Here is a 26,809-nt window from a genome sequence, read left to right on the forward strand (position 1 = left end):
AGCGCACCAATCAATCAGTCAGGACGGCTCTCCAAATTACTTTAAAATTACCAAAGTACTTTAAGCGATCTCATCGTGACCTCTCTTTTGTATAGCGTTCTCATTCTTGTGCTGGAAATAAAAAACGTTACCTTTTAATTATTCAGCTTAAGTTTTTTGAAGAAAAAACACAATGTTCCTAAGATTTACTATATGTTTAATAAGTAATAGGTTTAATAGGTGACATCGTGTTTTGATATTCCCTTTATGTTCTCTGGGGTTTTTTTTTCTAATTTTTTTGTTGTGTTGATAATACTCACACATGGACCTTTTCGGAAATCTCTGGAAAGGGGGTTTGCAAAAGAAAAATAAAAATGGAATTGATTTTAAATGTCAGTAATATCTTTATTTTCTAATTAAACCACCCCTTAAATCTGGCCTTGACGTTCACCGATGTAATATTAAAACTTCAAAGCAGCAAAAATCAGCCAAATTTCAGCCAAAAATTAGCCAAATAAAGAAGTTTTTTTCTGAATTTACTACCCTAGCTAAAGTTCTTTTTTCAACTTCGAAGAGGAAACTGGAGTTACCCTCCTCTTCTTAAATAGAGAGGTTAGCTAAAAAGATTTTGCTCCTTTCACAGGATTTTACACAGCAACACAAGGAAACCAGTCAGGTTTTAAAAAGGCGGGGCTAATCGGTTTCCTTCTCCAACTTATGCTTAATAAATCATGTTATTGGGTTCCAAAAATGTGCTGTCGACGTAAACCAATGGTATTAAAGCCTCCTTTAATACGGAAAGTAATATTTCTTTGTCTCTTGGTCAATCATTAAATCAGATAAATTATTTTCTAATTTTTCTAATGGACTCTTGTTCTCCTTCTTTTCTTCTTACAAACCTACCATACGGTTTCCTGTCATTTTTAACCTTCACACTTAAGGAGGCCATAAACGATCAATTACTTTGATCAAAAGCTTAATTCAATCGATTGACATAAGTATGATTGGCCGTCTAGGAGTCTGTATTGCCCTTGAATCAATCGACTGACGGTGATTGTTGGAAAGTTTAAATGACTCAAGCAGTTGACATGGTCTATGTTATTTTGATCAGACATTGTGTTTGTCACTCGTCAAAAAGCATGAAAGACATACTCAAAATTTAGAAAGTCAAATTCAGAAGTCCCAATGCGATTTTATTTGTTTAATGAGCTATTCGATCCGTTTAACGATCCGAAAGTTATTCCTATTAACTTTTTCTTTTGCTTAAAGACAACCAAAGTCGGGCAAGAAGGCCAAGTCTATATTAGAATGTATTTCACAGATATTTCACATCAGACATTTCTCAGCACTAATCAAAAACGAAATTGAAAATGAGTTTTGGTCCAGCTTGAAGGGCTGATTGAAAGACACGTCCATCAATTGATGGAACAGTTTGATCAAACTGCTTCACCGTTTAGGGTCTATGTAAGGTCCAATGATCTGAAGAGGAGACACAAAAAGAACGTACGTGTTATTTCTTCTTTGCCATTGGTCTGCTGCAGTAGCTCATGAAATGTCTTCGCTACTGAACGTCCTAGGTTTGACCTGGTGCAGTTTTCCCTGCTCCTATTGTATATAATTTAAACTTAGGATCTAATTATACTGATTATTGTCTTTATAATTTGTCGTGTAAAAATTGTATTTTTAAATGTCTCGACGTTAAACATTTTTATATAATGTGTACAAACGCGGTGTGATAGTTCATCCTCACTTCTGTGATGAGGTCTAGTAACAACCGATGCATGTTTTTTTTTTCACTTTAATTCTTGGTCATGGGAGAAAATATTCGTAATTAGTTCCACCTTAATGCGAGGGAAATTACCTGAAACCTTCCATCAGGCTAAGGAGATGTAAATTCCTGTAGAGATTGGCACATTTAGATTAATCCACTCCCCCTCCCCCCGTAGCACTGAACGTATAAGGAAATTGCAATATTTTGTGGGGTTTTGATATGAAACTTCTCTAGATTAAGAAAGAGGTCCACACCCTTTTCTTCTACTTTGGCGATGCTTTTGTTGAGAGCCCTCCGGGAATGCCAATAAACGAAAATGTAGGGGATGGGGGGGGGAGGTAAGTATTTTTTTTACAAAGATGCAAAACAAAAGCTTTTATATCTAGATGGGAATCTTTTTTAATAAAATTCCGAAAAACTTATTTTTTTAAATCTAGAAGGCCCCCTTTCCCCAATAGGCGCCTCTGGGTCAATGCCAGAAAGAGGGAGAATTTAGCTTTATTTTTCATTTTCTATCTAACGAGATTTTCAAGCTAAATTGGTGATTAAGCTCAGTAGAATTGGTTAAGAACGTAATTATCTATCCTTTCAGGAAATCAGTAAAAGAAAATTTAAGCAACACAATAGCTGTATGTCGTCCGTATTTCTCACTAGAAGCCACACAGGAGATGCTTGACGAATGGCGTCCTTTACTCTGTCCATGGGATGTTACTATGGTTAAAGCAATGCACATGTTTTCACTATTCTTACCAACTGACTTACCACCAGCCTATCATCACTTTGGCTACAAACTGTGGTTTGACGAATTAATGGGGATGTGGAGGGAGATTAAAAACTCAGCCGGCTGGGAAGGATACGTGATATCACTGTTCTCCGGGCTTTCTTCAGACTGTTTAGGACACCCGAACTTTGAGCCTTACCTCCCTGAAATATTTGATAGACTGATGATTAGCTTTGGCTTACCAGTACTGTTTCGAAATACATATGTGGGAAGTAGCTCTGTGGGAAGTCGAAAGGCACTTTGTGTCCTCATTGTTAACTGTCTTGGAGGTGTTAGTTCTACGGCGCAAATGAAATTGGATAAGCTTTTCAAAGGTAATTTATTTCTGCATAAATTTATTGCCCACCTCCCTCCGTTCAGTGAAATAAGAGCACTATGCAAAATAAACAAAACATTTAAACAGTATCAGATGAAGCGGGACTATAATGATCTATGGGTCATTTGAAAAGTGAAGAATGTTGTTCGGAAAGGGAGAAAAAGGGGATCGAGATACAGGTTACAGTAATTTTTTGGAGGGGTGGGGTCTAGGTAATGGCTTTAGCATGAACCTTTTTTGTTTTGTTTTTTTCATAATTCATGCGGGCTTTACATATTAGGGGTATTGTATATGGCCAGCACCACTTGCAAATTTGTTTTTTGCTTGAGGCTCACTTTATAGATGCAAAATATGCCTGATGAACCCCTGTTTTCTTGGGTAGCCTTAGAAATATTTTTAGAAAGACCCTTGCCAACTAAAAAATTGGTTAGAAGAATAAGAGCTATTTGAGAAATTTCGGTTGGAAATTTACTTCTTCGCTACCATTCACAACCCAAATCAGCCTGAGATCAACGAAGCGCAAAGTTATGTCAACTTTTTTTAATTTAACCTCAAAGGTTACCAGATTTTGGATTTGTAATTTCATTAATTATTTGACTAACTAAACCATATAGTTCACTTTTGTAGTAAAATTTAATAAATTTAATTAATTTATCAAAATCTAATAAATTTAATTAAGTTTAATAAATCGAAATGAAAAAAGATCAAGTAAGAAGATCATTTTTCCATTACCTGTACAAGGAAGCGACAATGTTTTAATGCATTAGGAGCCCCCCCCCCCCTGTTCTCGGATGGTTTTATTATATTTTATATATTTGGAGGCGAAAGCAGTGGCAGATCCCTTTGGCCTCAATTCAGGAAAATTGGGGAATTGTCAAATGTAGTTTTCAAAATCTAGGGCGTCAAATTTGTCGTTTTCTTTTATTCTTTCAATGAAGATACCAAAAAGAGCATTTTTCAATGAAAATGCCCCCCCCCCCTCTCCTCAGTTGATGCCAGTGGCAGATCCACTGAATAGGTATGACCTCTCTTCTAGTCTTATTTACAGTCCCATGAACATTTCGACGAATCTGTCAAGAAAAAAAATCATTAAAAAACTTGTTCAAAAGGTGATATGTTGCAAAATGTAAATTGAATCCCCCCCCCCCTCCTATTCCCCGTTGACTTTTAAAAAGTTTTTTTTGTATTTTGATGAGAAAACGAAAAAAAAGAAAGCTTCTTCTTGATTTTGAAAACACATTTTTTTGTATCGTTGAAGAAAGAATTGAAAAAAATCCCCTCCTTCCTAAATTTTCGCCAAAATTTGCCAAAAACATTTTCGCCAAAAAAGCGCCTTTAATCTATATTTGGGATATCTGTTTGTTTGATGTTGATTGCTTCTTTGCATTTGATTTGGCATATATTATTATTATTATTGTATATAATATATAATATTATATATGATATTATATAATATTATTAAATAATTATATATTATATATAAATAATTAATATAATTATAATTATATATAAATAATTATATGAAATATATTAAATAATTACTATATATAATAACATTAATTTCATATATTATTGCACTACTGGCTCTTTGATCTTTTTGTATTTTGCTTTTAGTTTTAATTTATGGTATTGTTCTTCCTTTCTTTCTTTTTGACTGGACTAATATATGTATCGTTTATTTCTGTTGGAAATATTTTTTAAAATAACAATTGTCTTCAAAAATTTTGCAGAGAAGGCTTTTTCTTCTTTTTTTCATCTTTTTTCTAAAAAGAAACCGTTAGTCTGCCCGTCGTATAAAATAGGAAATGTCTTGGGTTTATACAGAAAAGGAGGGTTGAGGTCTGGCAATCCTTTTTTTTTCAGAGCCTTTTTTGAAGAATGTAAATGACATTTGTTACTTTTGATCTTATTAGTGCATCTTTGTACATAGTTGGGTACTAAAACGAAAAAGTGCATTTACGAGTGTAGGTTTTGGAGCAATACCACAAATCTCACTTAAGTTATTGTTCTTCTGAAACCCCCTTTCGATTTTTTTATTGAATGGCTAAAGAATTTAAGTTAAGCAGGCTACACTCTTAGAAACGAAGGAAAAAGACAAAGGTTGCTAATAAAAGAAATTATAAATATATAAAATAATAAATGTAAAAAAACGTGACACATGATAATAATCTACATACAATAATCTATACATAATATATAAATATGTAATCTATAGAAAATAGGATAGAAAAGGTAATTTATATTATTACCATTTTAGCATTTCTTTTTTTTTAGCTACTGAATCCTATTTTCATCCATCCAACACTGGAAAATGGAATAAAAGACTGTTCAATTTTCTGACAGAGGTGACATCAGCTTTTGTGGAGCGTTTGCATGTTGAACGTTATAAAAAACCCACGTGGTTTTGCAACATTCCAGAAGAAAAGAAGCTTAAAGAAGAAGACATAGATAAATTTGTTGACTGCGTCAAGCCAGCAGCTGAATTAGCAATGTTCGCCAAAAATTTGATAATTTCTCCCTTAATGGCGCTGCGCGATTTGGCTCAACTGCGACCAGAGAAGATCATACCGAACCTCGTTGACAAATTCTATGCGTCACTGGAGACTGTTACTGAACCTCACAGGTAGATACTTACGTTAAGGCCGCGAGCCTCTTCTTCATAACATTAGTACCTGGGAACTTGCTAGAAATTCCTTCTCAGTTTCTGGTATACTAGGCAAAAATATCACCATTTCTTCTTCTATTTTTATTTTTACGTTTCTTTTTCCGGGCCGTTAGTTTTTTTTTATTTTGAACAAAATCTAATTTAGCTTAAGAAACTTTAATGGAAGTACATAGCTATTAAAGGATTGTTTCCACTTGAGCGTCCGATTTTTCCATTCCATGTCGAGCTTTTATATTGAATGATAATGCTCCTCCCTTTTATGCTTCTCGTTTCTGAAAGTTATTCTATTCGCATTAAAAAAAAATCTAGATCGTTTTTCTTCATACGAGAAAATTTTAATATGCCAATTTTCAGAGAAAAAATATAATGCCATTTTCGGGAAAAAATGGGCCACGGGACTTGGGTACGCGGCAGGCTGCTATATATGGATTCTCATTGTTACTTGTCTTCTAACCGCAGACAATTTGCTGTCTTTTCATACTTAGTCTTTTCAAAGATATTCGATTATTAAAGTAAGTCTGATTTGTAACAACAATATCTCCTAAGCTTCAAACATGGTTTTCTTTTTAAGGTTTTTGAATTGTTGTAAACCCTTGTTAAAATATACACAAATATTCTTGCAATTACTAGCCACCGGTCCCCAGCTCTTGGCACGTGGCAGGCGTGCCGCGGCACGCCTTTCTGGCAAAAAGTGGAAAATTTCGGCACTTTCTTCTGGCAAAAAGTGAAAAACTCCATATTTTTGTAGATAGGAGGTTGAAACCTCTACAATAGGGTTCTCTGATGCGCTGAATCTGATGGTGTGATTCTCATTAAGAGTCTATGAATTTTAAGGGTTGTGTTCACCATTTTTTTGAAAATCAGGGAAATTTTCTTGAACTCGTAACCTTTGATGGGTAAGACTAAATTTAATAAAACTCATATATTTAAAATAAGTATAAAAATCCAATTTTTTTATGTATCCATTGGTATCAAAAAATTTTTAGAGTTTCGATTACTATTGAGCCGGGTCGCTCCTTACCTACAATTCGTAGTATTTACAGTTCGTGGTTTGATTATAAATTACCTGAGTTGGCATACTATGCATAGCATAGGCTTTTTGAAAAAAAAATTTTATACAATTATACCTATAGTTCCCTTTCCCTAAATGTGGTTCTTTCATTCTTGGTGCATTCATCAAAAGTAAAAAAAAAAAATAAAAAAATTAACTTAACTTGTATTTTTATTTAGTATCTTTCTGTAGTCTTTAGGTTTTTAGTCCTCTTTGAATTTGTCTTTATTTCATATCTTTATTTTTAATCTATTCAGTATTTTGTATCTTTTTTTAGTTTTGTATAACTTGTTTATGACTTTACTGGATAGTAGCAGCAGTAGTAGTAATCACAATTTATTTCCAAGAAGCAGCATACGAAATTGGTCGGTAGCATACCAAAAGCGATGCTTGCGAGAGTGGGCTTCTAACAAGAAAATGCTAACAACAGCAAATACAAGGTATAAGGAGTTGGAGGGTGGAATCTTGTAACGAACAAACACAAAGTAGAAACAATAGAGAAATTCTTTTCAAGACAGTGGAAATCAACTCAGTGGATATTTCGGCCCTGTATATATATATATATATTTATATATATATATATATATATATATATATATATATATATATATATATATATATATATATATATATGTATATGTATATGTATATATATATATAAATATATACACACATATATATATATATATATATATATATATATATATATATATATATATTTATATATAAACTTACATTAAAATGTGAGAATTAAAGCTAATAATGTTTTTTTAAAAGCTTTTAAAAAACAGCCCTAGCATCCTTACTTCAACGAAGTTCAACCAGGACTGACAAATAGAATGAAGTGAGATGATAAATTCATTCAAACAAAATAGAACAAAATGATTAAATGCAAGTTCTCAAAGCTGACCTTGCGTTTTTGGCAGCCTGCCTCAAAGGTCTTTTACTATCATAAATAGGTGCAAAGTTGTAGTATACAGGTATACTATTTCGATGTCCTGGATGTACATAGTATCTTTCAGTCTACGTTTCTCAGAAGAGAAGTCCCAGAGGAGCTTAGATCAAAATGTTTTCGCGGGTCGGAGAAAAAAGTTTTTTAGCCTCTCCCTCACCCAACACTAAATATCAATTCTTCTTGTCTCAACCTCAATACTTCTTTTCTTTTGTACATGAAATTTTCTATTTCATCCCCGAGCTTTTCCTGAGATAATACAGATATACTATTTCGATGACCTGGATCCACATAGTGTTTTTCGATCTACTTTTCTCCTTCTCAAAGTCATGATGTGAGAGCCATTTGGCGTCTCCTCACTCCCTCCTCCAGAAATTTCAACTCGAATCCCTAGAATCTCCCCTTAATGTGGAAGAGGATTTAAAAACTCGGGTGCATATTGCATCTTTTGTTTTACTCAGATATGTGTCTAGTTTGTAGAGTATATCCTTAGTAAATTTGTGGAGTCTTGGCCATGTGAACGACCCTAAGAGCTTTTCTACTAAAACCTATCTGGGCGCAATGGATAATTTATATAATCTAGGATCATTGTCCTAAGGGGTCGTGGGGATGATGTTGACACTGGATGCTTGCTTATTAGACCTTCAAACAAATACAAAGTTGAAACAATAGGGAAAATCTTTTCAAGACAGTGGAAATCAATTCTGTGAATATTTCGGCCCTATGTCCAGGGGCCGTCTTCAGCACAATACGAGAAAGAGAGAGAAAAAAAATGTATATATATATAAATAAATTACATTAAAGTGCGAAAATTAAATCTAATAATGTTAAAAACTTTTTTTAAAACAGTCCTAGCATCCTTACTTCAGCGAAGTTCAACCAGGAACCTGGATAAATTCTCACTTCCTCACTAGGAACTGAGAATTTATCATCTCACTTCAGTCTTTTTGCCAGTCCTGGTTGAAGTTCGTTGAAGTAAGGATGCTAGGGCTTTTTAAAAAAAAGTTTTTAACATTACTAGTTTTAATTTTTGCATTTTAATTTATGTTTATTTATATATACATATTTTTTTTCTCTTTCTCGTATTGTGCTGAAGACGGCCCTTGGACATAGGACTGGAATTTGGGAGAGTTGGGGGGGGGAACCCAAAATCTTGGAAAACGCTTAGAGTGGAGGGGTCGGGATGAAACTTGGTGGGAAAAATAAGCAGAAGTCCTAGATACGTGATTGACATAACCAGAACGGATCCGCTCTATTTGGGGGAGTTGGGGGAGGGTTAATTCTGAAAAATTAGAAAAAATGAGGTATCTAACTTACGAAGTAGTGATCGGATCTTAATGAAATTTCATATGTAGAAGGACCTTGTAACTTAGATCTCTTATTTTAATTCCCGACTGGATCCAGAGTCATTGGGGGGGGGGGGGTTGGGGGGAACCGGGAATCTTGGAATACACTTAAAGCGGAGAGATCAGGATGAAACTTGACGGGAAGAATAAAAACAAGTCCAAGATGCGTGACTGACATAAGCGCTCTGGATCCGGTGACATTGGGGGGAGTTGGGGGACCTAAAATCTTGGAAAACGCTTAGAGTGGAGGGATCGGGATGAAACTTGGTGGGAGAAATAAGTAGAAGTCCTAGATACGTGATTGACATAACCGGAACCGATCTGCTCTATTTGGGGGAGTTGGGGGGGGGGGTTAATTCTGAAAAATTAGAAAAAATGAGGTATCTTTAACTTACGAAGGAGTGATCCGATCTTAATGAAATTTCATATTTAGAAGTACCTCGTAACTCAGATCTCTTATTTTAAAACTCACCGGATCCGGTGTCATTGGGAGGGGGACCGGAAATCTTAGAAAACACTTGAGAATCTTAGAAAACAGATTAAGATGAAACTTAGTGGGAAGAATAAAAACATGTCCAAGATACGTGACTGATATAACCGAACCGGATCCGCTCTCTTTGGTGGACTTGGGGTGGGGGGGGGGGGGTAATTCGGAAAAATTAGAAAAAATGAGGTATTTGTAACTTACGAACAGGTGGTCAGATTTTAATGGAATTTGATATTTAGAAGGATCTTGTGCTTTAGAGCTCTTATTGTAAATCCTGACCATATCCGGTGATATTGGGAGAAGTTGGAAGGGGAAACCAGAATTCTAGGAAAACGTGAAAATTGAGGTATCTTTATCTTATGAATGGGTGATCTGATCGTAATGAAACTTGATATATAGAAGGATCTTATGTCTCAGATGTTCCATTTTCAATTTGAATCGGGTCTGGGGACATAGGGGGCTGGAGGGGGAAACAGAAATCTTGGAAAACGCTTATAGTGGGAGATCGGGATGAAAGTTGATGGGAAGAATAAGCACAAGTTATAGAAACGTCATTGACATAATTGGACGATGAAAATTGATAGGCGTGTCAGGGAGCTGCACAAATTGACTTGATAAAGTCGTTTCCCCCGATTAGACCATCTGGAGCTGAAGGGAGAGGAAAAGTTAGAAAAAATGAGGTATTTATAACTTACGAGTGGTTGATCGGATCTTAATGAATTTTGATATTTAGAAGGAACTCCTGTCTCAGAGCTCTTATTTTAAATCTCGATCGGCATTAAGCCTCTGATTTTCCTTTTAAATCAATCTGTTGATTTTTAGAATTTTGCTAGAGCTCGTGCCTTATGAGCTCTTGGCTCGTCCGGCCTAGTCACAAGTGCCATATGAATTCTTAGCTCTTGTTTTATGTTAAGGTTTGATTTCTTCCACTTCTTTTGTCTCGATTTCCCTTTCTTTTCCTTTATGTAAAATTCAGAATTCTTAAGTGAATTTTGTGATTTTTTTTTTAGCATACAAGAATAGAGACTGTGTTTTCGAATGCTGGACAAATTGGAACCATTGTCGATTTGATTAGCTACGTTCTACAGGCTATTAGATTCAAATAAAATCTGTATAATAACTAGTTTGATTAACCAATATAGACTTAGCTCTGTTTTCCCCATAACTTATGGACAAGTATTGCTGGGAAAGTTTCAGAAAATTTTAGCTGGTTATATCTTCCATGAAGTCATTTTTTGCTTTTGTTTTTGCATTATTTTTTTCCGAATAAGCTTTTGGTATGATTTAGGCTAAACATCATTGAAATAGTAAAAGGTAAAGGATGTGGCCCTAGACCCTTAATGTTCGAACCGGTGGTGCTGATCTCCCTCTCAAGGTCCTTCAACCAGGAAGTGCAATGGGGGATGGGACCAGCCATCCTGTGCTTTCGCACACCCTTCCTGTTTACCTCCCCCAGATTTCTCCAAATAATACCATTGAAACAGTACCAAATGGACTATAAAAATAATGATTGTATTTACTGCAATGAAATGAAACAGGAAAATCATGTTGATGTTAAATGGTCCAGATGTAACAGCAAAGATGTCCAAGGGACTGTGCGAGTCTAATATTTCGAAGCTGGAGACATATTATGGTCCTTTCCAACGTTTTTTACCTAGTTGATTGTTTTTTCTTTTTCCACTTTGCAGGGCTGGATTTATAGCATTGACACTTCTAGGCCCAAATGTTTTTGCCGCTCCGTTTTGGCGAAATTTTTGGAGTATCCCTGAAAATTCAGGGATAGTGAAAGCAATGAAAAGAAAGTAAATGATTAGTCAAAAGTAATGAAAAAGAGGGGTGGTATACCGAACTTTCACTTGCCATTCGTGGAAGACATGTGACAGTTTATAAGTGGCCACGGAATTCCTGTGTTGTTCTAAAATCACTTTTCTGTGAATAGGCATTATGGTGGCGGAGTCCACCTGGCAATTTCGCGATAAAGCACACCAGTCCAGTTTTTGTCAAGGAAAAAATCACTGAATGATAATTCATTGCGCCCCTGGCATTGCTTGACCCGGGCCTTGTGAAAAAAGAGATGAAAAAGAGGGGTGATCCAGGTCTACCACCTTGGTTTCTTTGTTTAGTATTGAAATTAATCTCTCTCTTTTTCTTGGGTATTACAGTAGGCTGTAAACATATTATGTTTACATAATATGATTTTACATAATAGGCTGTAAACATATAATTATACACTGCACTAGCGTAATTGTTGTCGATTTAAGATTTTGATTAAAATTATATCACTCAATTTCAGGCTCATATCTTGCATGCTTGGGATGGTAAATGTTTGTCGACCAATGCTTAGATCTCCTAAATATTACCCAGAAGGAAGAACGCATATAATACCTTTGATGTTCCAAGCCTTACCAGGCATAGACCCTAATGATATAAAGAAGACCCTAGCAACCCTCCAATTCCTCGTCACCTTTGCATATTTAATTCCAATAGTCGACTGTTCAAGCGCTGTCTCATCAGTTGAAGGCCTTACCGAGCATGATGAGGTTGTTGCTCTTGCGACTGCAAATTTTGAAGACTTAGTTCTTCAAATGATTGACAGGCTACTTGTGCTTGTGGAGAATAGTACGTATGTCAGCCCTAGAGTTGAAAGAGAAACAGAGAAGATGAGCATGGAAGAAAAATTTGTGGAAGCTGTTCTTGAGGGAGCGGTGACTAAGCTTTTGACTCAGTGTTCTGAGGAAATCTTTGATCTGTCTCTTCGCAAAGTCTGCGACTTTTTTAGTGACAAAATACTAGAAGTTCGGGTCTCTGGTAAATTAGCTGCAAGTTTAGTTAAAGCATTTGCCAGCGTTAAAGCAGTGAAGACTTATAAGGCTTTTTTACCGAATCTTTTCCACAAAATAGAGCTTCTCACAGAAAATGAAGACGTTTTTAAAGAAGAAAATCTGGATTCAGATCTCCTATTTTCAATCCTATTACTTTCAGAAATTGTTGTTGGTGAAGGAGATGCCCTTCTTCCCTACAAAACAGAGTTGATTAATATAGTAGAGCGCCTGCTCAAGTTGGAAAGTCAGCAATCCTCAGAAATTGTTGCAAAAATGATCCACCATATATTTAAACGCCTTTGTAATTGCTATGTCCTGAATCGTGGAAGCCTTCCAGACCTACCAAAAACTGATGGCAAAGATAAGTTTTTGTTACTAAATGAATGGGCAAAACCAGTAGATTTTAGAAACTTAGAGATTAAGTGGCACCAATCTTCTGAGGCTGAAATATCTTTTGCCAGTGAATTATTGAATGTTGTCTTTGCCCATGAAATTCAAATATTGATGAACTTTCTTCAAGGCAAAAACGTTACTAAAGAAAACTTGAAAAGAAGTTTGAAGATTATCGATAATGTAGTTAGTGGAGCGGGACAAATCCTTCCAGTATGGGAGGAGGATCAAGTTCGATTACCTGAATCAGAGGTTCGGTTATTACCTTACAGTATATATGTCCCTGCTCCCGAACGTTTTATAACGTACAAAGGACAGAACGTTCGCTTATTTCTTACCAATCTTATCATTCAGGTTATTGATAAAATCTTGGAGGTAAGTGAAGATGATACTAAATCTCTTGTTATGTGCACTTCTGTGCTTACATCTATAACGTATAACTGCGGATTAAGTAAAGAAATGTGGGATTTTGCGCGAAGATCTTTTTCAACCATGAAACGAACTTACACAAATGTAATAAAAAAGAAGAGGGATCAGTTGAGAGTAGTAATGGTAGAGAAAGTAGAATTGACGCATTTAAGCCGGCTGGTTGAGTCGAACCTACCCTGCTCTTATATCACACCAACATTCTTGCGTATTCTTGATTATATGGTGAAACTATCAACTTCGCATTATTCTGAAGTTAGAATCAAAGCTCAGAATTTTATCGAATCGGTTTCCAATTTGTTTGCGTATAGCTCCTCTGCTATATACCCGAAAATAGAAAGTTTCCTGACTTTAGACCCGGAAAGCCATCATGAAAAATTCAAAGGCGCTCTTTTTATTCTGTTGAATATGAGACTGACAACTCGTGCTTTAAGTGATGATTTTGAAATATTGGTGAAAGCCTGGCCCACTTTGGTAAAAACAAAGTTTTCAGAAAAACTTTCAATTATTCGATTACTAGAGAGAGCAAGTAAGGACATTGATTCTTTCTATAGGACAGTGTATTTACGTACTAATATTAGTGACAGTGTTGTCGAATATGGAAGAAAAATGAATTCAAATGTAAGTGATGATGTAGTTAAATTAGGCAAAGAAAAAGAAAGAATAAAAGGAGACCAAAATGAGGCCATGTACCTAGGTCTTGTAGGTTCATTGTGCGAACTTTTGAAGAATGGTTCTCTACACTGGCGTTATTACGAGCTAGCGACAAGTATGTTGGGTAGTTTAATCCGAAAAGATGTTCTGTTCCCAGTAGATGGTGTTAGTATATTCGTAGAGAATTTGATTCATGAAAGTATAGCAATGCGAAAAGTTTCGCTCTGGACGGTTGCAGCTATATCTCAGCAGCAAAAAATAAAAGCAAAGCGAGTCTCTATTGACCCATTTTCATTTTCGAAGCCAACTGGGGAACTGGGAGAAAGAGATGATAATCAGTGGCTACAGTACAATTCAAGTACAGTCCCTAAAACTGCTGAAGAATGGGAACAAACCAGGTACGTTCATAAAACTCATTGGGGCTACTACACATGGCCGAAGCAATTACAAACACCAGCGCCACCTAAGGAGCAGCCCGTATTTGGGAGAAAATGGGAGGAACTAAAAGAAGCTGAAAAACCGATTCGTAGTTTTTTCACTAATGAAGAAAAGGTTAAAACACTTGTCAAGTATTTATCGCTTGAGGAGCGGAAAGGGAAGGATAAATTTTGTTCCCGAAAATATTTAATGTTCAAAATGCTATTTAGAAATCATGAAGATGAAGTTTTGGAATGGTTCAAGTTGGAGTTGAACCGACTGACGCAGGAAAAACAGGAGAGCCACCAGCGTTGTGCAGCTGAAATCATTGCAGGTATTTTGAGACTTAATTTTCTTACTTTCATTTCTAATCAAAATTATTAAATTGATTGTAGAGTTTATCGTTGGTACTTATTTTTTTTTGGTACATTTTGGCCTCATTTTGGTACTTATGAAATAGTTTATGCCAGTCTGGCGTTTTTTCATAATCATCAATAATTAAAAGTTTATTACAGAACTATTTTACATTTTACGTCGAATATTGACAAATAGATTCAATAAATAAATAACTCGTATATTCTCCTTAATAGCGTAAAAAAAAATATTATAATAGCATCGGATCGTCAATTACATGTTAATACACTTATTTACAATACGCTTAAAATAATCTGAAGAAATAAAATTACGCTCAAAGTAATGTAATTTTTACCCAGTCGATATTCTCTGGTATAGGAATTCAGTCGCAAATCTAACAAATAATTAGGGAAAATATCTCGGAGGATTTCAGGTGGCATACATTTTAAGGCAAGTTTCATCGTCATGGCCTTGTAAATTAATGACAGTTATGTAACCAGTTTATTAAGTAAGTAATACATCTGTATTATTTGTAGTGTTTTTTTTTTTCGAAATGATGGAAATTTCGAAATTATGAGTACATCTCATTGATTCCTACGTCTAATATCAAGAAATAAGAAGTTTCAGTTAAAGTTAACGTTAGGGGTAAAAGTTAAAGAGGGTAAAGTAAAGGGGTAAAAGTTAAACTTAAAGTTAACTTTAAAGTTAGTAGATTTTTTTAAAAAAAGGTGTTTTTTACGAGAATTTACCTTTGTTTAGTGTTCTGGTGAAAAATTTCTTGAAGACAGCAATTTTTTCGTCTTGCAATATTTTTGTCAGTAGTATTGTGAGTTTTGCCTAGTCATCAGTTGATAGAAAATCAATATGGTAACACTCAGTCATTTCGTTAAAATGAGTGGTAACATCATTAAAAAATAGGCAAAATTGTTGCTTTTGGTGCTGTAATCTTACGGCCACTAAAATTTCTTATGGAGTTGCGGATAAAGACAGGGGTATTGTTTTGGGAAGGAACCTTATTGGGAAAATGACACAACTGACAAAGTAGCAGTAGTAATTGTCTGTTTCTAAGACATCTTTTCCAATTTTTTCCGCTCTAAAAAAAAAAGAAAAGAAAAAAAAAAAAAAAAAAAAAAAAAAAAAAAAAAAAAAACTATGCATCTTGACTTCTTTCTATCTCTTTTGGAAAATATTGGTTGAGCCTTACTTCTTACCGGAAGAATGACACAATTGCATCCATCGGAAAATATCCCCTTTGTGTTGTTGTTGCACTTAACGAAAGGATACAAAAACAAATTTGCTGTGATAAAATTACTGTAAAGACTTTTTAATTCGATGCCATTAACCGTTGCATAGATTGAGGCAGTATAAAACTTACTTAAACTTTTTTGCATGCTGACCAATGGTCTGCTTTGTGCTGGTACCGGTCTCCTTATTCGATGCCTTCGGCTGGGAGTGCAATGCGTGGTTGAGGGCGAATCATCCGACGCTTCCCATGTTTTTCGCCCCAGATTTCTCCAGTTACCCATTTAGAGGTGGGGTGACTATGGCTTAGCTTACAGGGTCAAACCATTGACCTCCGTTTCAAACCAAATAACCAACAACACCAGGACTCGAACCTCCTGACTTCAGGATTTCAACTTACCAAACACATTCCAACACTGCTTATTGAATAAATATGATAATTCCCTGTTAATTTTTTCTTAATTAAGCACAAAGAATTTTGGATTCGTTACCATTAACTGTCGTATGGATTGAGGGAGTATCTTTGAATACTATAATCTAAAAATTTTATTTAGATAAATTAGAAAACGGAAAAACTCATAATTAGCTTATCTTGAAATATATTCTCTGTAAAAAAAAAAAAAAAATTTATTTTAAAACAGTTTATTTTGTAATTTTTATAATTGCCTGAAAAATTTTTAGTTAATGACAAGAATGTAACAAGTAGTGTCCCGCATTGTGTCCGCGTTGCCCATATTGTCAATATAATTTTTTCTAAGGATTAGATGGCATCAACTATTAATTTAGTACTTTTGCTTCGTAGGTTTGATCAGAGGCTCTAAATATTGGAACTATTCCAAAACTCAAGCTTTATGGGATTTTCTCTGTCCAGTGTTGCGAAATGCCTTTGGAAACATAACTAATGAGACAATCGGTGATTGGGGAACCTGTATGGCAACAGCATCTGAGAGTAGGGATCCTAATCGTCTTCATTGGCTGCTAGAGCTACTTATGGAAGAGCCAATCAGGGAAGAAGAAGGCAGCTTTGCTGAAACTAGTCGTTTATACGTCCTCCAAGGTAATTTTCATTTCTTATTGTGCTGTACACCATAGTCCAAATTAAAATTCGTCTCGGTAATAAGAAAAGAAGCTAGTTTTACTATAGTTTTACTGTAGTTATATTGTAGTTTTACTGTAATTATACTGTAGTTTTACCGTAGTTTTACTGGTGTTTCACTGTAGTTTTACGGTAGTTTTACTGTAATTTTAGTGTAGTTTTACTCTAGTTTTAGCGTAGTTTTACTGCAGTTTTAGTGTAGTTACACTTTAATTTTACTGTACTTCTACTGTAGTTTTACTGTAGCTTTACTGTAGTTTTACTGTACTTTTAGTGCAGTTGTAATGTTGCTATACTGTACTTTTACTTGCAAATAAAACTAACGAGTTCGTACAAGTTCGTTTACTTATAACAACAAGGTAAAATTATAGATTACCCTCCCCTACACCTCCATTGGGCTCTGTAGCCCGAGTAACAGGGAAAGAGGAAGTAAAACTGTACAAAAATATCATTAGAAAAGAAAAAAAGCTCCTGCTGCCAATTATCACCATTCATTGACCCAAATCAGACCATATAGAACTTGCCAGACTCAGCAAAAAAATAAAACACAAATAAAGGAAAGAAAGAAATGTCAGAAGACCCTCTTACAGCCAATGAAATATGCAACATCCCTCTTTCATAGCCAACTCAAAAGTGAAAATGAACAAATTAAAAAAAAATCTATCGTGACACATATATATAATAAAAGAGCCATAAGAAAAAAAAGAGTAATTAAATATTGAACACCAACTAAACTTGAAGAAGAAGTCCTTCGGAGCTAGAGACGCGAATTAGTGCAAGGCACAGAATAAGACAACTAATTGGAAGTTTAAAAATAAAAAGGATAGCGGCAAACTTATTGGGGGTTTCGCTTCCTTTAAGATGTTATCAGAGTGGCAAAGCCCGCATCCCAACATGTTCCTACCTAATAAACCTGATGGATTTATAATAAAAGATTTAATGCATTTCGGGTCCTTTATACAGTGATACAATTAGAAGCTTCAAACAGGGTGAGATATGGGAAGAGAATTCGCTAGTATTTTGGCCTCAGGTTGATTAACGCTGTGACGGGTTTTATTTATTATATGCACTTTTAGCGGTACTATTTTTTTGGAAACCTTCAGTCCAATTTTTGGAGATCCTCTGTGTGTAGACATGCAAACATGTCTTCTGACAAAGAGGGTACTACTGCTACGAACCTATTACCCTAGCTAGATGATTCTCTGTAAGTTAACAAGACAAAAGTGATTGTAATAGTCGTGTTTGCAGTAGCTGTTGTATGATTAGTCATGGCAAAAATAGTCCCAATTGGACCAGTCGTGGTAGGAGTCTTCTTTTTTTTTTTGCTTGACCTTCTAGTCGTACTAATATTTTTACTTTCCAAAACTAACACCTAAATAATGTATATGTGTGCCACCTACACTTACAGACAAACGAAAATAAAAATTCCACCGTATCGATTTTTTTAGATTTGGGTAGTTATTACTTAAAAGATTTAATTTTGGAGAATTCTACAACCACTTAGTCAAATGTCTAGGTGTTCTTTCGGTGGTACGATGATCAAAAATGTTTCTTTGGTGTGGCTTTGACATGTCACTTTCTTGTGTAACTACAAACTGGAGTGCTGATTGAGGAAGGGTGAGGGGGTTGCTGACTCCCTAGATTTTGATAATTGTATTTTTGGTATTTTTATTGAAAAAAAAATGAGAAAATCAACTTAATTGAACATCCACACTGGCTTCTGAAATACAGCTTTTTTATGTTTTCATTTTAAAAAAGTAAATATTTTCCTCTCCTCTCCCTGCTATATTTTGTGAACTATTGCCTCTGACTAAAAAATCTAATTGTATGTAATCCTTTTTTAGTGGCTTTAGGTAGCCTATATTTAAGATGCCTTGTGAAGAGATGCACAGTTTTACAAGCAAAACGTCTCATAAAAAGTTTCCTTTGAGAACGGGGAGCCCTCTCTAAATAGCTCGTATTTTTTTTTTTATTCTTCTTTTTTTCTTAAATAACATAGCTGTAAACTAGAAGGAATACTGAGTCTCGGCATTCCTCTGAGAATCTTCCAAAGAAAGTACTGACAAATTATTGATTCTTTCGTAAAACAGTGTGTAATTTGATAATAACATACCCACATACTGTAGAGAATATAGGGTACTTATCATCCTTCATTGATTTTTCCAATGAATGTACGTACCATAATAATTGTTAATTTTTTGGTATAAAAGCCTAATAAAATTAAAAGTCCCCACTAAAATGAGGGGGTCTGTAGCTTTTCGTTGACCAAATCCGGTAAATCCTGCAACAACAGAAGCGGTTCTGTTGAAGGTTCACAAAAGTTGCTTCTGCGTTGTGATGGGATTAGCTCATTGATTGTATCCTTGGAATTACGTGGATTAGTTATAATACATATTGTTTTCTTTTTCCTTTTTATTCTCTGTGATTTAGGATTGTTTCTCTTCTTAAACTGTTTTGGTTTAAACTCTTTCCCTGTGTCAACGCTGAAAAAAATCTTGTTATGATACAGACGCAATATTTGTTTGATTGATCGTCTTCTTTTGTTTCCTACTCTTTTGTTTTCCTCCTACTTCTTCTTTTGTTTTTCTTTCTTTTCCTTTTTGTTTTTCTTCTTTTCTTTTTCCTCCTACTACTTCTTTTGTTTCCTCCTAGACCCATTATTTTCTAAATTAACTATTTTTTTGTTTTTGTCAGTGTACACCCGTTTGGCTTTACATCTTTTATTATTAAACATTCATATAAAATGGGTGCCCGATTTTAGGTCAGTAAAATTCTGAGGCCATCCTTCTATGGTTGCAAAAAAAATAGGTTTTTACTTTACTTTTAGACTGTCGCGATGTTACTCTTTATTTTTTCAGCTTTTTTTGTTTTAGTTTAGTTTCACTTTTTTCTCTTCTTTAGTTTAGTTTGTTTCTAATATAACTGAGAATCTATTAAGTAGTAAGACTCACACGTGCTTAACAAAAGGAAAACTCCTGAGATAGGTTTTAAGGACCTTTTACAGTTGAAAATTGAGAAATAGTAACCTAAAAGGCTCTTTTTCTGCTTTGACCTCTAGTCCTCTGCCTCTTTGGAAAAATTATCTGACCGTACCTTAGAATAAGGATTACCTTCCCTCCCAGGGAATCGTCTAAATACAAAGAAGAAGAAAAAAAATATTTTTTATTTTTTTCGTTTTTTCTTATTCTCATTTTTTGCATTAGTTGTCTAAATTTTTTTCATTTTTAACGTTGAAGACCCGTTTGGTAATAAAGCCAAAATGTTCAGTTAATTGTTCTTCTTCTTTTTCTTCCCACTAGAGATAGAGCCATTGTTTTCGGGAGTTACTTCTTAGTTTTGTTATATAGGCCAGTTCAACTGTAGGTCTTTGTGTTTTTTTTTTTTTTTTTTTTTTTTTTTTTTTTTTTTTTTTTTTTTTTTTTTTTTTTTTTTTTTTTTTTAATCTTATTAGTTTTGGTATTGAACGGTGCAAGCGTTATATTTTTATGTTTCAACTCACTATTTTTAATGTGATTTTTTATATTAAATAATTAAAGTTTTTCAATAAAAATCATTGGGAGAAGAGTTACAGCTTTTGTACGAGCGAGGGTGCATGCACCTTTATTGTATGCTAAGTTCTTATATTTATGTTTTGTTGATTCAGTTCGGTGGTTCCCAATGTGCGTGCTAGTATCTAGTGTGCTAGTCTCGTGGCAATTTATTTTTCAGTGGGACAGTTCAAAAGTTGTCTAAGATCATTAATAACATTTTAGACTTAAAAGACATGAATTGGAGTTAATTTCTATAATGTGAAAGATTACAATTATTATTTAAGTGTTAATGTTAAGATTATAATTGTTATAAAGATTATTGCTATTAATACTCAATGACTGTAGGGATGAGGATTTAAATTACAACATAATCTAGTACCCATTGGTATTGCGGGTTTTAATAGATTTTCAGTTGTAAACCATCACCTTTCTTGTAGAACAATTATGTTCTCTCATGCTCAATTTATAAATTTTTTTTGTTAAAATAAAAAATAATTTTAAAGACTATCCTTAATCTTCTCAAGAATAATGATGCAAAATTGTAATCAAAATTTGTGGCAAAAAACAAATGTTGGAAAGCAATCGTCTAACAGAATTTTTTTGTGAAATGTTTTTCTGTAATCGTCTCTTACTTTTTTTTCTGTTAGGTGGCCTTTCGCAGCAGGAATGGCGAGTTGCAGAACTGAATAAAAGACTGATGTCTTACCTTCAGCCTTACCTCACACACTCGTATCAGAACGTTCGTGACCGCATAGGAAGCGTGGTAACCAACATCTTTTTGCAAGACATTTACATCCCGGGCGTAAATCCAACTCATTCTCCGAGAAAAAAGGACTTTATGGAAAATGTTATTCCGAAGTTAGAAATATTAAAAGATGACAAGGTGTCATTGATCGAAGGGGACGACAGAAAAGAGATTTTAAGACTGTTCAAAACTGTTTGTCAAATCCTAAGTGGATTGTTGACAAGGAGTCCGAATGGTGCAACTCCGGAGATGTTTGGCTTTCTTCCAGTTCTTTGTGCCAATGAAAGTTTTGATATTGACCCCGAGCTTTCAAGAGACTGTGTTATGTGTCTATCATCAATGTCTCAGGCTTCCCTGAGTGCTGAATGTGTGGAGATAGCGTTGATAACAGTGGAGCAAATTAGTTCAAGTCCAAGCTGGAAATCTCGGGCTACTTGTCTGGACTTTTTTCAATGCTTAGCTTTTAATAACATGTTTGTGATTGCCACGAAAAAGGAATGGGTAGATAGAACAGTGAACGTGGTGCTGAAACTTTTGAAGGATGAAAGACTGGAAGTGAGGGAGAAAGCTGCTAAGGTTTTTGGAGGCCTTCTGCACTGTGATTTTGTACCCAAAGAGGACTTTTTTGCTCTTATGGTAAGTTCAATTCTACTTCTGTAATATATTTTCACAAGTTCGGGAATCAAAGAGATATTATAGGTTATGAGCTGATAAAATTTTCCCTTGTTCGTATAGAAAGTTTACCTTAATGTAGAAATTCAGCCCCCCGTTCCTTTCCCAGAATAACTTGATAGGCTCTTTTTTATTTCAAATGTCGGATCCTTCTGTCAATAAAAGGCTTTTGATTCAATCCTAGCTTCTTATCTTGTACACTCAGAGGGTTCCAATCAAAACTAGGGTACTTGTCTGGTATGGTCCTAGGTATGATAGACCCCTGATATCATTCCTTGATTTGAGCCTCTCCTTTGGTAAAAGGGTTTCTTTAATAATTTTTCAAGGAAGTTGTTCATAAATATGTAATTTGGATAATGCTAGTAAATCAGCCTGAGCATTGGTCCACACAGGACCGACCGTAAGCGTTTTTTTGTTTTTTTTTCCGGGAGTAAGGGAGAGGGTGGTCGAGATAAGATTCGTATTTATAGCCTCAAATTTTGTAATATTTAGGGTGGCTTTTGGGATCATGGGGGTAATTCCCCTTTCCACTCATTTAATGCTGATATGTGCATGAATTTACGTATGTTTGTTCCTTTTTACTCTTGTGGTGAAAATGTCAGCCCCCCCCCCCCCCGCCGATCTTGGTTTAGTGGATCGAATGTTTCTGTTCAGAATAATGTTGATCATTTTTCAGGTTGTTGGTCTAAATTTTAGCCCAGAACTGCTAACTTCTAGTTTTTGGCTATAAGCCTTCAATTTTATCCATAATAGAGTAAGAAGTGAAGTTTAAGATTTCCTTCTGAAACCATTTGTGTCTATTTTTATTTGGGTATCCGCTTTTTGTCGAGCAAATTTCTGCCAATTTCAGCAGTGTATTTTCTCTCCGTAATTTTTTAACTAAAAATTATTAGCACATATTTAAAATTCCGTAACTCAAGCAGGGGTGCCAATGGGGGGGGGGCAATTGTCTTTGATTTTCAAAAATTTCATTTTTGGTACTCTCATTGATAGAAAAATCACCCCCTCCTGTTTACCCCCTCCCTAAATTTTAAAAACATCTTTTTTTCTTTATTTTAAAAAATTCAAAAAATTCTTGCATCTCGCTCTACATTTTCATGAATTGGCGCCAATTTTAATGCTCGGATTAGGAGTGTACCCAGGTGTGGCCTTTGAACCGGAACCCCCTTCCCCCAGAAATCGAAGTGCCCAAGATTTCTGGATAATTCTTATTCGAATTGTAAAGTTTTTTACTATTCTCCCCGTCCCCAAATTTTATTGTTACACCCCCCCCGATGAAAACTTTAGGTACATGGGGACCTGCCTCATATATTTAAAAGAAATCGAATTTGGTAAAGTTTTAGGGAAATGTCTAAATTTCATTCCACATCTTCACAGGTAAAGTATTTTGGTATGAAAGATCCCATTTTGATAATGAATGAGAAACGACAAATAGTATATTCACTTGGACCATCAATCATTCATAATTCATAACTTATATTTTGGAACCTTTGGAAGTTGATGATATATAATCTTTTTCTATGATGATTCATAGAATATTATTAGGCAATGTATGCTAAGTATTGCTTGATTGTAATTAGCATTTGTATCGGTCACCTTTAATCTAGATTAGCCAGTATTTGTTCTGTTTTGTGTTATATTGTTATGGCCAGTGTGTTGTTTTGTTTTTGCCTTTTCTTTATATTCTATCAATTTGGGAGGCTGTTATTATGTTTGAAATAAATCGAATAGTTGTTTCCACAAAACCAACCTAAACATCCTTTTTCTTTTACCCTCCTCGTATTCAAACTTAATAAAGTATTTTTTTTTTCTTTGCTTATCTGAATAACTGAATGTAAAATATAATTAAAGATCTATTAAAAACGATTTGTCTTTTCTTCTGGAAATTAAATTTTTTATCTCAACCAAAGTAATACAAAGGAATTGAAAGCGTCTTGAAAATGCTATTTGCCAAGTTGGCTATTTTAATAAAAACAAAGGAAGCATATTTTGTTTTATGTTTTTTACTCTTATTATTTTTTTTAAATAAGGTCTATTCGGAAATGAGGTTTTATGGAGTTTTGCGCACATAGAATTGTTTTTACTTACTCCAATTCTTTCGTCTTTTTCTTAGTTTTTCAGCAGCCGAACTGGTATGATAATAGAAAATTGAGTAACAGAAATTGTAAATGCTACCAGACTCTCATTTTTGGAAATTGAATAATGTCTTATTTTGGATCCTCTATAAAAAAAAAAAAAACTGTCTTAACAATTAGAAAGCTCTGTAGTTGTGAACCAAACTAAATTGACTGCTAGAAAGTGGTCTACAGAGAGTATACTGACGTCTGTACGCATACACCATTGTAAATAAATTTAAACAATATAATCAAACTCAATAATTTTTGGCTACTACATTCTCGGTTTGTACAAACAATTCCCATTTAATCTGCCGTCAGCGGTCCAGTAGGCTATATATTACCCTGGAACACGTATTTTGGCAGAAGCTTTCTCAAAATGCCTTTGAAACCAACTTGAGGCTGTTTGTAATTTCTAAAAACATCTAATAATAACATTAGACTACTAATTACCGATTTTTATAGAGCCTATGTATTGGAATTTTATCCTGCACAAAGAGACTTGACTTTTAGTTAGTGTTTATGTTTTATTTTAGATAGTGTGTATTCTTTTTTCTTTTCTTTTTTTGAAGTGTGTACGTGTTATTTTTTTCTGTGAAATACCTGTTTTTGGTTAAATCAGGAACTAAAGTATCTATCTATGTATTGGAATAAATTAAAAAAAGGTAAAATTTGTTAAAGTTAGTGTTGCAAAGATGAAGCCAAGTTTCACGTTTTGAGAAATCTGACTTGTCTACCCGTGAAAAAAAAACTAATGTCGCTTATGTTTATATTTCTATAAATATTCTCCGGAGCAGTTGCATCTCAGTCCAGCATTGTCTAATGGTCGAGACAGTGAATGATTGTAGCCTACTGTCTAAATTTATCTACAGTGTTACACCCCGACTGAAAGCGTCTTAATTTCCTTAAAGTCTGTTTTTACTCAATTAGTTTTGATACTTGATTCAATTTTTCTTGTGGCATTTCTTGTTATCTTACGGGCGTCGCCTTGGGAAAATATTATGTAATAAATTGTTGCAACAATAGAACATTAAATAGAAGATTCATTGGGATCAAACATTTTCCACCGAGTCTATCAAATCTGAGATTCGAGTCATTTTGAGTCGCAATGACACAATTGTTGCAAGAATAGTAGGTTAAGTCCAATTCAAGGATTATTGTTTTTATCAAATCGATCAATTCTGATTATTAGGTCGTTTCAGTTCGCAATTTCATTTGCAAAACTTATTTTTCGTTTTTTTTTTTTTTTTTTTTTTTTTAAATAGAAAGTTTGTGAAGTGAGTCTCGAAAATTGACAGCAGAGACATAGGGTTATTTCAATAAATTCAGTATCCCTGTGACTTCGAGTCGCAATTTCTTTAGAAGAAAAATAGTCTCGCTGGGTCTTTGTTAAAAGAGAGCTCGCGAAGTAGATGTAATTGCGATTCAGTTAGCTCAAATCTAAAAAATTGGTAACACAAAAATAGAATTTTTATCGGAGTCAGTAGGACTCTAATAAAATTTTTAGTGCCTTAAGTCCCTTCTTTTCTGTTCTTTCTTATCTTTATCATTTAATTTCTCTTGCAGAACGGCTTTTTGAAAAATTCTCGAAAGGATGTTTCAAGAAAGAAGCGAGAAATCATAGACCCGAAACATCTCCAATCGTCTATATTAGAGAGACATTGTGGCGTTTTAGGACTTTGTGCGTTTGTCAATGCTCATCCATATGACGTTCCAGATTATCTTCCCGATATCCTTGTGACACTTGGCATCCATATTCATGATCCTCAACCAATTTCTGTAAGATGGGCTAAATTATTTGTATCGTTTTTCCATTTATTGGTGTATCCAGTATTTCCACCATCTCTGAATTCTTCGAGGTTTCCTGGAATTCCCTCCCCCCCCCCCTAAAAAAAAGAAAAATTGGTTTCTCCGAAGTCCTTCCAAAAATTGACGGTTTGTATGTTGCTTTACCGTTCGCGTATTTATCCAATATTAATTTTCGGGAATAGCTTGAACACCTAAATTCCTTTCGGGAAAATTGAAGAAGATCCTGAATTGGGAAGATTTCAAACGCCTGATTTTCTTTTGAGAAATTTTGGGAAAATACCGAAAAACTCTTGGTAATGGGAAGCACTGGGTGTTTTTAACTTTTTGATCATTTATAGAAGAGCAAAAATAAGGTTTTTAAACCACTTTTATTAATTTTCTTTTTTTATTAATTAACTTTATTATTAATTAATTTATTAATTTATTTATTTATTTATTTATTTAATATTTTTTAATTAATCTATCGATGTCCTTTATCTTTTATTAATTAATTTTTATTAATTTCCTTTTTTTTAAATGATTCAAGTAAGAATTATTATTTAGTTAAAGAGTGTCTTGATGAATAGTTAATTCATTTATCGGAAATCTGCTACATGATAATATCTTAGAAAAAATATGCACTATAAGGAAAGATGAATTCCAAAAAAAAAAGGAACAAAAACACATAGTGACAAGAAGACACCGTTGTGATTACTCAAACCTCAAGGAGAAATGTCAGAGCATATCGTTTCTGTTACAGCGGTATGTTTCTGTTACAGGGTTTTGAAAGCGGTATAGAGTAATCTCTTGAGATTAATCACTTTGAGAACAGACTAGCAAGTGATTTTAGGAAATTTTTTAGAAGTTTGGGAATGTCAGACACGACCTTTAGTGTGACAGCCACAGTCATGGGCAATGACAATCATTGCAAAATGATGTATTATACTACGATATTTATTTTAATCTTATTAGCTTAGTGAAATACTAAATGATATAGTTGTAACGTTTGATCAAACAATTATAAAGATATATCAAGAATTCTAATCTTGAATGGTACCAAAGGTGGATCTAGAGTAGAATATAGGGGGTGAGGCAGTGTGACAAGGGTGTCAATAATTGAACAAATTTGTTTTAAAAAATGGAATTAGGGCGTCAGAAAAATCTGGGGGGACACCCTACACACCCAGTTAAAGGGCCTAAGCGTCCATCAG

General features: G+C 34.4%; 1 protein-coding gene across 1 annotated transcript in view; it reads left to right on the forward strand.

Moving 5' to 3' along the window:
- The window catches only part of LOC136026981 (proteasome activator complex subunit 4A-like), a 59,816-nt gene that overhangs the window by 27,362 nt on the left and 5,645 nt on the right, over positions 1-26,809 (forward strand). Inside the window, exons 5-10 of the mRNA XM_065703852.1 lie at positions 2,343-2,845; positions 5,122-5,470; positions 11,642-14,391; positions 16,456-16,710; positions 20,927-21,660; positions 25,377-25,589. Coding sequence (XP_065559924.1) covers positions 2,343-2,845; positions 5,122-5,470; positions 11,642-14,391; positions 16,456-16,710; positions 20,927-21,660; positions 25,377-25,589 — 4,804 coding nt within the window. The remainder of the gene's footprint in view (positions 1-2,342; positions 2,846-5,121; positions 5,471-11,641; positions 14,392-16,455; positions 16,711-20,926; positions 21,661-25,376; positions 25,590-26,809) is intronic.

The sequence above is a fragment of the Artemia franciscana genome, chromosome 5 (genome assembly GCF_032884065.1).
Source record: "Artemia franciscana chromosome 5, ASM3288406v1, whole genome shotgun sequence".
In the NCBI taxonomy this organism is placed as follows: Eukaryota; Metazoa; Arthropoda; class Branchiopoda; order Anostraca; family Artemiidae; genus Artemia; species Artemia franciscana.